Below are 14,795 nucleotides of genomic sequence, written 5' to 3'. Positions count from 1 at the left end.
ATAATGGCACCCCTAAAAGGAAACAATTAGGCACAAATCTAATGAAACTACTTCACTACTCTGTACTTCAGAGCTCTGTCAAATGTTGATGAGATGGATGTATCAGACACATAAGCACTTTACTTGCCTAACACTTGAAAGATTAGATGCTACTGAGATACAAATTTTCTTCCAGTGGACTCACAGACTTAATGCAGTCCTAATTAAAACCACAGAGATTATTGTAGGTGTTAGAAATTGTTTCCAACATCTCTTTGGAAAAACAGAATTAAAAGGAAAAGCTAAAACAAGCTTTCAGAAAATCAAACAGAAGAGCCAGACTCTATTTTTTCCTGGGCCACATGAGTCCATAACAATCAGCCTGGGGAAGCGTGCTGTGGGTGAACTGATAGACATATTGATAAATTCAATAGAAGATTCAAAAGTGCTCTCTAGAATGTGCTCTCTAGAATGTGCTCGTATTCACTTTCACAGCATTCTAAAATATTCAGCAGGAAAAAAAAATACTGTAACAAACTGTTGCAGCAACAAAATACTTAGTTTAAAAAAAAAAAAAACAACAGAAAATAAAAATAATACTAACCTTGTCCCACACACCAGTTTTAATTACAGATGTAAGTTCAAAATATAAACAGAAAACTGTTTTAGGAGAAGAAAGATAGGAGGAATATAATTTGTATTTTTGGAGTTTTGGCTTTTTCCCTTGACCCAGGATCTCATACAGCCCAAGATGGTCGTGAACTTGCTGTATAGCAGAGAAGTTCCCAAGCTCAAACACAGCAGAGCTCTAGTGTTAACACCAGAGGTAGAAGCCAGACCAAAAGAAAAGACAAAGACAGTGACCCTGACATTGAAGTCTTTCGCTTTGTAAAAACTACTAAGTGACTTGAGAAGATTCCCTACTGTGGCCTGGCATGGTGGCCCACACCTGTAATTCCAGCACTTGGGAGGCTGAGACAGGAGGATGAGAAGTTCAAGGCCTCCCTAGGTGTGGTGTTTTGAACAGACATGGCCCCTATAGGCTCACCACATGTTTGAATACTTGATCACTTGGGAGTGGCGTACTTGACAGGGATTAGGAGATGTGGCCTTGTTGGAGGTGTCACTTGGAGGTGACATTTGGGTTTTCAAATGCCCAAGCCAGGCTCAGTGTCTCTTTCTTTCTTCTTGCTGCCTGCTGATTGGATGTGGAACTGCAGCTACCTCCTCAGCATCTCGTCTGCCTGTCTGCTATCATGCTAATGATGATAATAGACAACCATCAACCATCGGAAACTCTAAGCCAGCCTCAATTAAATGCTTTCCTTTGTAATAATCGCCATGGCCATGATGTCTCCTCACAGCAATAGAACACCGACTAGACTAAGACACTATGCTACGCACAGCAAGTTTGAAGCCAGTTGGGACCATAAGACTACATGAGACCTTGGTCTCAGAACAGAACAGAACAAAACCACCCACCTCTTTCCCAAACTCTAAGACAAGCCATAGACTGGAGCAAACATTTCCTGTAAGATATTAGACAGAAATAATTTCCAAATATATATGTATATAACTATTATGAAAAACATGACAAATCTAATAAGAAAATAATGAATCCAATTAAACTAGCAATAGATTCACAAGGATTTCCATCAGTTAGGTAATTGACAAATAATGTAAGAAAAATAACTCGTCTCATCAAACATCAGGGAAATGCAAAGTAGAATTATAGTAATATATCACCCATACCTATTAAGATAGTGGTAAATGAGAGAAGGACCCTGTAGTGGCTATTCCTGGTTGTCAACTTGACTATATTTGGAATGAACTACAATCCAGAATTGGAAGGCTCACCAGTGATCCTAATCTGGAGGCTGGGAGATAGAAGTTTCAGACCTGGATCTTGGTATGGAGATCTTGAGGCATAGTGGCTATGGATTCCAGAAGATTAAGACAGAGAGATCTCCGAGTTCAAGGTCATCTGGGAACAAAGGTGTGGTGGCACACACCTTTAATCTGGGTTACACTTTCTGCTGGAGACCATATAAGGACAATGGAAGAAGGGAGTCTCACTCTCACTCTTTCGCCTGCTTGCTGTGTGCGACTGAGCAACTACTAGATCCTTGGACTTCCATTCACAGCTATTACTGAACCATTGTTGGGAATTGGGTTGCAGACTGTAAGTCATCAATAAATTCCTTTACTATATAGAGACTATCTATAAGTTCTGTGACTCTAGAGAACCCTGACTAATACAGACCCCATATACCAAAAATTTCTATTAAAAACATGAGACCTTCCCCCACATATTGGACAGAAGTAAAAGATGCTGAGAATGCTTTGTGAAAGCATTTGCTAGGCCAGGAGACTCAGCAACCCACGACTCAGCAGCCATGTGACTCAGCGGCCATGTGACTCAGCGGCCTGTGACTCTTTGGTTACTTTTTCTCTTCAGTGATGTCCAGGCTATTCTCAATCATATCTCCCAGTGCATCCGAACTTTCCCAGCTTTCCCTTTTCTGTTCTTTCTTACTGCATGTTTGGAAACAGCATCTCAGAGCTTCTCCCGAAGTTTCACCCTAGCGCTCACACCTCCAACACCTACAATGTTCCTTCTTCTACCATCAAGGACTCCTTTTATTTTTCTGGTATCCTGGTTTTTGTCTCCTTGACAGAGGCTTTCCTCTTCTTTTAGATTGTGTGTTTTCTGCACATACACTGTTTGTGTTTATCAAGTAATTTTCTGTGTTTATCTTAGTCCCTTTCCAACTTGAAGAGGGATATGCCCACCCATATAAAGCTGGCTTGGAGCTTCAGAAATTTCACGGGTGACTCATCAGCACGGCGTTCCTTCCCATTGGATACCTGAAGTACAAACTATTATTTATATCTTTTGGAAGGTCCCATATTCTATTATATGGAGGTATTTTACATTATGTGATTTATTGTTTTCCAGATAAAAATTAGCAGTTTCTTAGAAGAGGGCATTTCTGATTGACTACTTGACATAGAGAACAGAGCTAGAGAACATAGCTAAATTCTGTGTTCACACCGTAGTCTCGATCTCTGATTTTATCTCACTGCATCGTCTCTGCTATTCTGTGTCCCCAATTTGTAATATATACTACTAAGTTCCCCTAGCGATGAACTGACTAATCTCTCGATAGGTGGACTAGACCACGTGACAGAAGAGAAACACTTGGAGACGTCTGCAGGGGGAGGGACCTTGCGTACCAGTCACTTTGTATGGCAGATTTTTAGCTAGGTTTACTTTTGACATTTACTCCACCTACCCACCCCTCCACCATGACTCCTGTTTCTATATAATAAGCTTGTTTTGTATCATTATTTTGTCTCCAATGTAGAACTTTACTAACCATTATAAACAATTTGCTTCTTCTATATAAGTTCTGCTTCCAAAGCTATGTTCAGCACTGGTTTGTGCTGGTGCCTCCTCTTTCACTTGGTATACTCTTGTGGTGCTGTGTTCATTGGAGAGGTCTTGCATCAACTTCTTACATTGGGAAGAGTCAGCCATTGTCCCTCTGTATGTATCAGTAGTGATCCCCATAAAGGACAAAATAAAGTCATGGCACCCAAGACATACTCCTTTAGTTTCTTATAGATCTTAGAGACAACTTTTTGATGGGTGTAAATATAGTTTGAGGCACAGTTCTTTGCCATTCAGAGAGTGTAGTTATTTTCAGACTTTAAGAAGGGACTCAGCTCTATCCTGCAAGATTTCTTCTATTCCTTATAACCCTCAACAGAGCATGGGATTTTCTGCTGTATGGATGTCTTGCACAGTGTCAATATTGACAGCATTGTCAATATTTCAATTTTGCAAATATTTAGTTTCCCACCCCTGCTGTAGGATGGAACTTTGCAAATTTAAAATTTTATCTTTCCTTTGGAATTGTTTTTGCTTCCTATTTTATTATAATCACAAATATATTTGATTAGACAATAAATAGAAGTCTCTAATGGCCAATTAACTTGTTACACAGCAAGCATCTAGTCCTGGTGTCAGAAATGGACGGGAAAGATAGTGTTAATTAGAACATCTAAAATTAGACAGGAGTGTTACAGGCTTGTTCTTTGAAAACACACTTAAGACAAGGCACATGTTAACAGGAGTAGTTAACGTCCAGTTACTTGTGTTTGCTAATTGTTAAAATTATGATTTGCTAAATTCAATATAGTTTCATACTGATGGGAAAAAATACAAAATGAAAAACAAAACAAAAAACCAGAGTCACCCATCTGTTGTGGCTGAACCTATCATCTTGGACACACACAGTGGTGGGCAGAGTAGCGCTACATGTATTTTGGTGAACGTGATTTGTCTCATTAGGGTCAAAGCATGACAAGGGACCACACACATTTCCTTCTTCAGCCTCACAGAGTACAGAGGGATTGGCAATAACAACCTCACTTCTATACTTAGAAGGAACATTAAAAATTATTGCTATTAACAGTGGATTGTTATTTATTATTATTATTATTTTTATTACGTGTCATCCTTGTACAGGGACAATGCTTACAGTCTCTGTATCATTATAATCTTAATGTACATTCTGCCAAAATAATCACAACTATTTTTAGTGTGCTTGCTGAGACAGGGTCTTACTATGTAGCCCTGGCTCTCCTGGAACTTGCTTTGTAGACCAGGGTGGTCTACAAATTTATAAAGCCATATCTCCAACCCCCATTCTGAATTATTAAAGGACTCTCTTTCAATCTCTGGTAATTTCTTAGCAAGGAAAGACTAAAGAAAGAGATTCTACTAAGAATCAGACAAAATCGTTAACAGCTATCCAATACTATTTGATCTACATTTTTAGCTTTAATCTGAAATACATAAATCAAATATTTTCTAAGAGATTTCAGTCATAAAGTATTAATTCTAATTAAAATTATATTTTGCTTCACAACAGACTTCATTAAAAGGGCACATTTAAATACAGAGGCTCTCTTATGTTTATCTGTTAATAGATGACTAAGCAAGGGACATGGGATCAGGAAAACAGCTTTCAATGTTCTGATATGCATTATAGATTACTTGAGAAATATAAGAAATGTGATATGCACCCATGCTTACAGCAACTTTTAAGTGAGATTTTCCTGGGTAACCTGATTTCTTTGATATTTGCTTCCATTTCTTATGATCAAAGTTGTTTAGATTGACTGATAAAAAGCTAGGTACCTTGAAGTAATACCTCGGATTACAGGTATTGAAATGTCACTTGGAGTATCTTCCGCTGTGCTGACTTGCGTTCCATTGCTTTTCACGCAGGCGTCTTTTGTACAGACTTCCACCTGCAAAGATTAGTTTGGAAAGGAATAAATATGATCATCTTCAAAACAGAGCAATAACACCCTGACTCTACCTCCCCCCTCTTCATATGAATCTCTTCAAGCCCTCTATAACCTCATGAGACTTAGTAAATATTCAATTTTTTTTAATGTGAATTGAGTCCAGTGGCATGAGCTCAAAACAGAATACAGAATTGGGCTCGAGACAATTGATTTAGTGATTAGCATGGCGATGTTCGGTCTCTGGTTCTAAGCACTCATGAGGAGAAGGGCTTATTAATCTATTCAGAAGAGTTTGAGAATGGGAGACGCGCAGGTGGTGATTCCCAAGCCTAATAGGTGCCCCGGCACAGCGCTCTCCAGATCTATAACCACGTGGTGTAATGATGATATCGCCTGGAAGTCTTGACACCTTACAACAAATTGCCTAAATGCTAATATCTAATGGGAGAAAAATGAAGCCCAGGGAAACCTCCCAATGGGCCAAGCTATTTTATATCCATTTGTTCCAGCTGCAATAGTACTGTCCCCTTAATCACAGCAGAAAACCATCACTCACCCCTTAAATTCTGCTACCTAGTTAGAATAAAAAAAACTGAGAGGGTGGAAGAATTTAGGATTGGAAATGGGGCCCATCAAATATCAGTAACCCCAAAGGAGCGTTTCCAGGAGCTGGGAGGCAGAAGGAGAGGATGAAGCAGCCACCACATACAGTATTGTTCTACTTTCAATTAAAGGATTAAAGTCAACTGTATTTCTTTTAAAACGATTTATTTACTTTAAAAAATGTGTATGTTTGAGTGTGTGTATGTGCAACGTGTGTTTACAAATTCCCTTGGAAGGCTGAAGGGGGTGGTAGATCCCTTGGGAGTTGGAAGCCACCTGATGTGGGAGTTATGACTGGAGTCTGGGTCTCCTACGAGAGCAGCAAGTGCTCTCAACCACAGAGCCATCACTCTAGGTCTGAATTGTACTTTTTCTCGTACTAATTGACATTCACTGTCTTACATACAGAGGGAAAAGAATGCTATGTACTGACAGTTCTTAAATTCTGGGGCTGTAGTTTTAAGTCAATTAATCTTCAGATCTTTACATCAGAACTTGGCCCATGAGATTCAGACTGTGTTTAGTGGACGTCATTTTGTTCCCAGCAGTGCCGTATCTAAACAGGAACTGGGCATGTATTTACTACAATGTATCAGCTGTGTTATATACAGTTATACTATTGCCTTTTGTAGTAACAGTTTATTGAGTTAAACAATCTCAAGGTCCTCCACTGTGTTTAAATACAAATAAGGAATAACTTTTAAGGTAGGTTATCTTAAAATACAATGACATTAATTTTATGCACACTAGAAGATATCAGACTCTGACACACAATGAGATTTACCCAAGAAATTCAATGAAGTTCATCATACACAAAATATTTCTGACTGGCTCTTGACCAAGTAGTTTAAGGGATCGTTCAGGTATGTGAGGTGAGATATGCATTTCAATGCGGAGTTACATGTTACATGTTTACCACATGCAGTGAGGCAATCAGGGTGGGGAGTGGAGTTGTCTCCTTGTTTCTTCATGTTTGGATTTCTGAGCTCTTCCCTTCTAGCTGGTGATAAAATGGGATACCAAGGCATTAGCACCCATTGTGCTTAGAGGCCCAGGAACTGTCCCCAGGGGTCAACCAGAAGGCGGAGAAATCAGGAACCGCAAACACTAGGCAGTTGTCTGGGACTTCTTCCAGGCTGTACTACATCTGACTGCTTTCCCCACTCAATATTACACGTAATTTCATTCTAACTAATATAACATTACCAGTCTCTGCCTTGAGCGTACTTCTAGTACCATATGCTATATACCATGTGAGTGAAATGGAAACACGAGGGTTTACCACATTCACTTGAAAAGGCCTTAAAGCCCAAGTTTTGAAATTAAAGTTATGATTCCCTTTCAGAAGGGTGACAGGAATTAATTTATTCAACAAGACGGCTGGGTATTTGGTCAATTTTAAATCAATTGCTATCTTGTAGAAGAGGTTAACCTAAGGAAGTTCTATCCTAAACACTGGGCACAACTGTTCAGTGCCGGTTTAAACGAAATTAAACATCAGAAGATGTCACGAAAGTCACACATATGTATGCCAAGTCTGATAACCCAAGACAACAGCAACTCTGCCAACACAGAGATTGATCGAGGAAAACAGAGGCTTCAGCTTCGGCCTTCTGTCTCTGTCTCAGTGACAGAGGCTGGTGAAAATATGCTTTCCTCTGGTCACAACTGACCCATCCCAGAAGTGTGAGTAAAGTTTCCATTTTACTAAAGGGGGCATGGCATGTGATTTTCTACCGCAGCCCTTGTTCTGTAGGCCAATGTTGAGTGGTACGTGTGCCCATAGCCCCAGTGTTCTCACCACCTTTCAGCTTGATATCCATATAGTTTAATTAATTAATTAGTTAGTTAATTAATTAATTACTTTTGGTATGTGTGTTTGAGTGTGACTGTGTGTATACATGTGTGTGTGTGTGTGTGTGTGTGTAGATCAGAAGATGGTATCAAGATTTCTTAGAGCTGGAGTTGGAGAATATTTCAGGACACAGGGATTATCATGTGGGGGCTAGGATCTAGCAGCAGCATAGCAGGAGCTCTTGACCACTGAACCACCTTTCCAGCTCAAGACACTGGGTTATGTAAGGCAGTTGACCATCCTTCCTTCTCAGAGCTCAGCCCTGTCCTACTACAGGGACCCAAAAAAGACCTCACAGTATGGCATCCATTGCTGTTCATGCCCTTTATTCACTAAGATGTAATTTTATGGGTTTAGGATTTGACTCATACGTAGACTCCTTATGTGTGGACTCTTTCTAAGGCGTGTGACTGCAAACATTAGTCAGTCCACATGTGCAAATGTAAGAGAATGGAATGGAATGCTAATGTAACTCACATAGCCTTTTGGGAATCAGAGTACAAAGGAAAAAAAAAAATTCATGAAGGTTTCTTTTTGTGTCTGTTGTTTCTTTTGGTTGCTTATAAGCCAAGCCTGTTGTCCCTGTACAGATAAGGTTGGAGGACTGTAGCCAAATTTTAATTAATTCTGGACTACATAATATTCATACACACACTCACACACATATACACATACTCACACACATGCACACACATACACACTCACACACATGCACACACACTCACGTAATGCACACACACACGAAAAGTAATTAATTAAATAGTTAATAGTTAATTAATTAATTAATTAAATTACTGTAGATGTGCTTTCCTCCCAGACATGGAAAAAACTTACACGTGACATGGGCAGACACAGTACCAGTGACAAAATGTTTCTGGGGTCAAATAAAATTCCAACACTTAATGCCTTTTTGAAATTATTCATGAACTTCTCATGAATTTTAGAAGTTGCATAGATTATTTAAAGATTTACTAAATTGCAGCCTTTTTTTTGAATGCCGAGTCCCTGAAATCTTTCCATCACTTGTTTCTTCCCTTGGCCTTATTATCTCCTGTCTCTGCCATTTAGAAGATTCTCAGTTCCTCCAGGGTAACTCTGTATCTCCTACAGGGTAGTGCTCTGGTATTTCTCCTGGTTTAGACTCACTAGACCCTGAAGAGAGCCACAAGCTTTAGGTAGACAAAGTGCTCTCTGAACTCCGTGGTACGATTTGCCACGTAGTGTAAGGGTGTAAGAGTCCTTCTAGGAAGGGAAGCACGGACTGAAGATTCTTCCAGATTCCCGAAGACAATTATTTAAGGAATTTTTATTTGATATTTTCTCCATTTACACTTCAAATGCTATCCCCATAGCCCCCTATACCCTCCACCCACCCAAAGACAATTTTAATGCAGCCATGAGGAATGGGGTCAGTTCTTCTCATCTCCTGGGAAAATCCTTTTTGTTCATTTGTTTGTCTTTGTTTTTACTTTTCTTTCACTGGCTGCTTTTCATGTTTTCCTGTTGCATTTGAACTCAGGGATGCTAGTGGAGCACAGACGATTTCACATCATCCATGCCATGCCCTTAAGAAGGAACAGCAGACAGCCAGGACAGCCATCGAGCAATGCTACTTCCCTGAGTAAGTGGCAGAAAAAGAACAGAGAGAAAAATCCCTACATCAACAAGTGGATTCTAGTTTTGACATGAAAGAAAGGTAGGGGAAGAAGAAAAACTGGAAAGACTGTTTTGGTAATGATGTGGTTGACTTCCTTTTATCAACTGGCTCTTTGTCACCTCCCTCATCAGCACCGGCTCCATCTTAGCCAGGAGCCCTTCTCTAGGGCTTCAAGTCTATGCATCCTCACAGCAAACAGCTTTCATTCCGGTCAATTTCCTTCTTTTCTCTTCCCTTTCCCATCGAATAAACAATAATCTGTAGCCAGGACAAAGGGCCTCCACGCAGAGGCAACGCTCGGCATGTTTTATTTAACACATCCACGAGCTTAACCATCCAAAAAGAAACAAAACAATGGTCTGACCTGAATGTCATAGATAGTGAAGGGAGACAGGTCTTCCAGAACAAACGACCCGGGCGCATCCGTTCCAGTCTTGTAGAGCTTATTATTTACATAGACAGAAGACTCGGTGACAACGGCATTTGGGTTTGAAGGCGATGTCCAGATGACACGTACAGCTGTACTGTTGATGATGACAACCTCTGGGGGAAGCATGCCCTGAGGCTCTAGAATTAAAGGAAGGAACCGAATAAGCTCCAGCTGTCTCAGCAAAAGCACTTGTTAGACTAAACGCAGATTGGTACAGAGGCTTAGCAAAGGGCCCTTTACTCATCTGCTCTCCTATGATGAAGTTGTCACAGTCTGAAGTCCTCTGCAAATTGGCTTATTAGACTCTCAGTCAGAAACCAAAAGGAATTGGTGGCAAAATGCTTCATACCACCAGCCTCGTGCTAATCTTCAATGCTATGCGGCCAGTGGGATCCAGATGATGAATCACCCACCCGTCTGCACCTCTAACGGCTGTCTAGTATTTGTCTTTTTTCAACCCTTCTCTTTATATCTCCTTGGTGTGTGTGGGGGGGTGCTCCTCAAGCCAAACAGAGTAAATAAAATAAAATAAAATAAAATGAAATAACATTCAAGTACATAGAGGCTGCTGGGATGTAAAAAAAAAATCATTCGCTGTTACTAGCTTGTAACTCAAGCGATATGAAGCAATAATGCAATATTGTCATTATGTAAATGATTTTGAGTGTTGATTACCATAGGTAATGATGAAATCTAACATTAGAAAAAAATCTTGCTTAGCGTTAAATTACACAATTATTCAAGCATGTCAGAAATAACTATGCCAAAGCCTATTTTTATCATAAGAACTCATCTTAACTAGTTGAAAAATCGTCCTTGTGATCCATCCTATTTTATAAACAAAAGGTGCCGACCTTTGGCATCACAAAGGGAAATGGGTCCCATACTTAAAGAGTTCTGCTAATGGCCTGGAACACTTGCTTGGGAGGTAACGATATTATAATGTTTATAATGAGACCATATAAAGCCAGAAAGATTAGGAAGACCATTCCAGACTCATTTCCGACTCACAAGTTGATTCTCTGGCTTCCTCTCCCTCGCTAACGGGCTTAGAAACCGAGACATGAAATTCTTCTTCGAGGCCAAGCTTCAGCCAACTGTTTTTTTGGTGACTCGGGGAGGGCTCTCCCTGAACTTAGGTGTCAATTTGAAATGCACCATGCTTTCGAGGACTAATCTTAGAAAAAATGTTGCTAAATATTGATGTGAACTGACTCCCAACTAAGCCTGCACTGCAATGAACAAGTGGAAACTGGCCTCATGGCTGATTATTTCGGATCCAAGCTGGTGTTTCAAGGGTGTGCTGGTCTATTCATCTGCTCCTTTGAGACAAGGGGCACCTAAGCATTTTGGTTCCTACCCCTTCCTTTCAGCATCAGGAGTTCTATAAAGGAAGGATGACTGATGTAAGCTTCAGAAAGAATCCATCAGTACCACTGGCATGTCTGAAGCCAAGAGGCCCTTGAAAGCTTCACTCACCCTCCTCCCACATGGTCACATGCACAACTGTGCTGTTGATTGCGTGGACTCCATTGAAAACCAAGAGGAAAACCTGGTACTCCACGTTTGGAGATAACTGGCCAATGACGTGAAAGTCTACATCCGGGAAGATTTTCAGAGATTCCTCTGAGGTCCCAGAACTCCAAAACAGTGTGTAATATTCCACATCACCTTGTAGATCTTGAAATGCTATTAACAGAAAAATACAGAACATGGCAGGTAGAAAGGGCAGAAGAAATTCTTTCAACTGTCTCTAGAATGAGATAGAAGCAGGATGGTAGAGTTTCAGTTTTATAAAATGTGTTGGAACCTTCTTTGGGGGTGAAACTGGTAGAGTTAGATTTTATTTTTAAACAAATTCTAGTTTTCTCTTCACTCTATAATTAAATGGGAAGTAATATTGAGCAACGCATACTTTAATTTTTCCTTCAAATATTCTAACTATGCTATTTACAGTTATTCAATGAACCTTCTACATAGCCACATAACTATTTATAAATCTACATGTAACAGAAAGGGACACACTGAGGAGGATTTCTGTGGCATTTATCAAAGATTGCTTTACATTAACACTGTGGGGCTCATGCATAAAAGGCAAGTTTTAATGTTGATTTTTCTCTCCTAACCAGGATACTTCTTTTGCCTTATCTCTAGCAGTATTTTATTTATTTATTTATTTATTTATTTATTTATTTATTTTATTGGGTATTTATTTCATTTACATTTCCAATGCTATCCCAAAAGTCCCCCACACGCTCCCCCACCCACTCCCCTACCCACCCACTCCCACTTCTTGGCCCTGTTGTTCCCCTGTACTGAGGCAGATAAAGTTTGCACGACCAATGGGCCTCTCTTTCCAGTGATGGCCGACTAGGCCATCTTTTGATACATATGCAGCTAGAGTCAAGAGCTCCGGGGTACTGGTTAGTTCATAATGTTGTTCCACCTATAGGGTTGCAGTTCCCTTTAGCTCCTTGGGTTCTTTCTCTAGCTCCTCCATTGGGGGCCCTGTGATCCATCCATTAGCTGACCGTGAGCATCCACTTCTGTGTTTGCTAGCAGTATTTTAAAAGGATGGGTGTGCCAGTGTGGTTGGAAGGGTTTAGGTCAGAAGATTTTGTAATTAAGTTGGCAAACCCTGGAGATTGAGGAGTTTCTTCCCTCTGATGCTACCAACTTTACCCATTTCCTACATGATAATATCGGTCATGTCCAGTGAAGCCACATGGATTGTCTACAAAAGAGTTCCTTTTCTCATTAGAAATAGTTTTCACTGGCTTATGGGAACATCACTCTCTAATCTGTGGCCATTCCACAGCACAGGAGATGTGTTGCATGTCAAGTTTGTGCTATTTGATACCTCAAGCAATCAGGCTAATCTGAAGGTTAAACCTTTAGGACATGAAGTGAATACTTCCAGACGACTCCCTGGAGAGACACAACACATACACATCTACTCACCCCAGGAAGGGAGCCCACCACCAAACACCAAAGTGTCAAGTGTAGTAAGGCCTGATTGCGTGAACCAGTGTCTTCTTCTTCTGGGTCACTAATGGGAGTATGGGTGAGAGGTCACTGATAAGGAACGTGAGTAATTTAAAAGCACCTGCATCGCTGGAAATCCTACCACAGGATGGATGTTGGAGGCCAAAGCCAGCAACCCTGGGGCTGTTCTTTTTCTTTTTTAATTAGGTATTTTCCTCGTTTACATTTTCAATGCTATCCCAAAGGTTCCCCATACCCACCCCCCCCCAATCCCCTACCCACCCACTCCCCCTTTTTGGCCCTGGTGTTCCCCTGTACTGGGGCATATAAAGTTTGCAAGTCCAATGGGCCTCTCTTTCCAGTGATGGCCGACTAGGCCATCTTTTGATACATATGCAGCTAAAGACAAGAGCTCCCGGGTACTGGTTAGTTCATATTGTTGTTCCACCTATAGGGTTGCAGTTCCCTTTAGCTCCTTGGGTAATTTCTCTAGCTCCTCCATTAGGGGCCGTGTGACCCATCCAATAGCTGACTGTGATCATCCACTTCTGTGTTTGCTAGGCCCCGGCATAGTCTCACAAGAGACAGCTACATCTGGGTCAGATTTCAGTGAAATCTTGCAGCTTGCAGGCTGCACCACTATCTGAACCCGTCTTCCCTTTCACAATTCGACTGGCAAGCATCCCCAAGCCCAGCAATGTGTACTCCTTCTGCACTGTTGGGGTGGGGGTGGGGTCTCCAGAATCTTCCAATCACCCAGAGCACCTGACTTTCTATTTACACCTGTCTGCTGGGTTTCTTCTCATTCCTAGAGGAGATGTTCCAAGTTGGAGAGAATGTTACAATTAGGTGGAATATGCCAAGCAGCACAAAGGTAATACATTTTACTTATGTTGTAGTTCCTTAGGAGCACGCTTAGATTCATAGATTACACGTTTTGGAACTGACATTGGGAGTTTAAGAGCCAAGATATTATGTCAGGGTCTGAGGAAAACCTCTTTACCTGCCATTCTTAGCCTGGTTCCATTTGTCTACCTACTTGACACAGAATACAAGCTACTTGCTGCCACAGGGATGAGAGAAAAGGTGGTGGCTTAGTCCTGAGGCAGATGCCTTTGGAATGATATTCTTTCTGGACCAGAAACAGGCAGTGTACCTAGACAGCAAGAGTCACCTTTCTGCCTTGTTCCTCCTTTTGGCAAATCTGAAGACATTACAGTGTAGAGTCCCTACAGGGGCAAACAACATGGACATTTTGTGTTGCTAGTCCCCACCACAGAGATGTTCAGAGAGGCCTAAGACATAGTCTGTTTGCATTGCTCACGCCACTGTGCCTCTTCCTAGTCAGTGAACCATTTAAGAGACAAAAGAGCCACAAATTAGGGACTTCTATAACTATTATAGTGACCTTATCTCCTCTCTGAGAGATGCAGAGTTTTAACTGAGTTAGTTCAGAAGAGAAAGCTGGTAATTGTCCCTAAGCAACATTCACCTTTCCCGTCTATTGGTTAAAGGGGCTTCAATATAATTTTTCTTTTCTAAAATAGGAAATTGTGTTATATGGATTCTTCATTTTATAAGACAAGGGAAATGCTGTCTAGAAGATTCTTCCCTTTCATAAGAAGGAGATGGAGGTTTTATAAAACATTTGAATAATGTTCTTCAAAAGTAATACAAAAGGACATGTCTTTATGAAAATAAACTATGAGGCATATGAGAATAAGTGCTTGGAATTATGAAGAGGTTTGATATGGGATGTTGTAGAGATCTACCTTGGATATGAAAAAGAAGCAAACAAAAAACCCTGGGAAGAATTAAAATATGCATTGAAGGAAGAAAATCTGCAGAATTTCAAATACCCAACACCAAAGAGTAAACAGCAATGTACTTTCCAAAGTGGTAACAAGGTACAAACAGCATCAGTATCTGCCTGCAAGACATACTCGGGCAAGAGTAGCTTGTAA

At 40.6% G+C, this 14,795-nt stretch overlaps 1 protein-coding gene and 1 non-coding gene across 3 annotated transcripts in view; both read right to left on the bottom strand.

Moving 5' to 3' along the window:
* Ush2a (usherin) overlaps positions 1 to 14,795 on the bottom strand; it is a 702,660-nt gene that overhangs the window by 200,450 nt on the left and 487,415 nt on the right. For both annotated transcript variants that reach the window (NM_021408.3, XM_017319869.1), the window contains 3 exons: positions 11,326 to 11,535; positions 9,781 to 9,983; positions 5,189 to 5,301 (listed from right to left, as the gene is read on the bottom strand). In NM_021408.3, the coding sequence (NP_067383.3) occupies positions 5,189 to 5,301; positions 9,781 to 9,983; positions 11,326 to 11,535 (526 nt within the window). The remainder of the gene's footprint in view (positions 1 to 5,188; positions 5,302 to 9,780; positions 9,984 to 11,325; positions 11,536 to 14,795) is intronic.
* Gm25269 lies at positions 4,469 to 4,572 on the bottom strand. Its single transcript, XR_003949206.1, has one exon. It is a non-coding gene; the product is annotated as a U6 spliceosomal RNA (small nuclear RNA).

This window comes from Mus musculus, chromosome 1, assembly GCF_000001635.26.
Source record: "Mus musculus strain C57BL/6J chromosome 1, GRCm38.p6 C57BL/6J".
Taxonomy (NCBI): Eukaryota; Metazoa; Chordata; class Mammalia; order Rodentia; family Muridae; genus Mus; species Mus musculus.
Note: the sequence above shows the minus strand (reverse complement) of the source record. Positions and strands in the feature narration are given on the sequence as shown.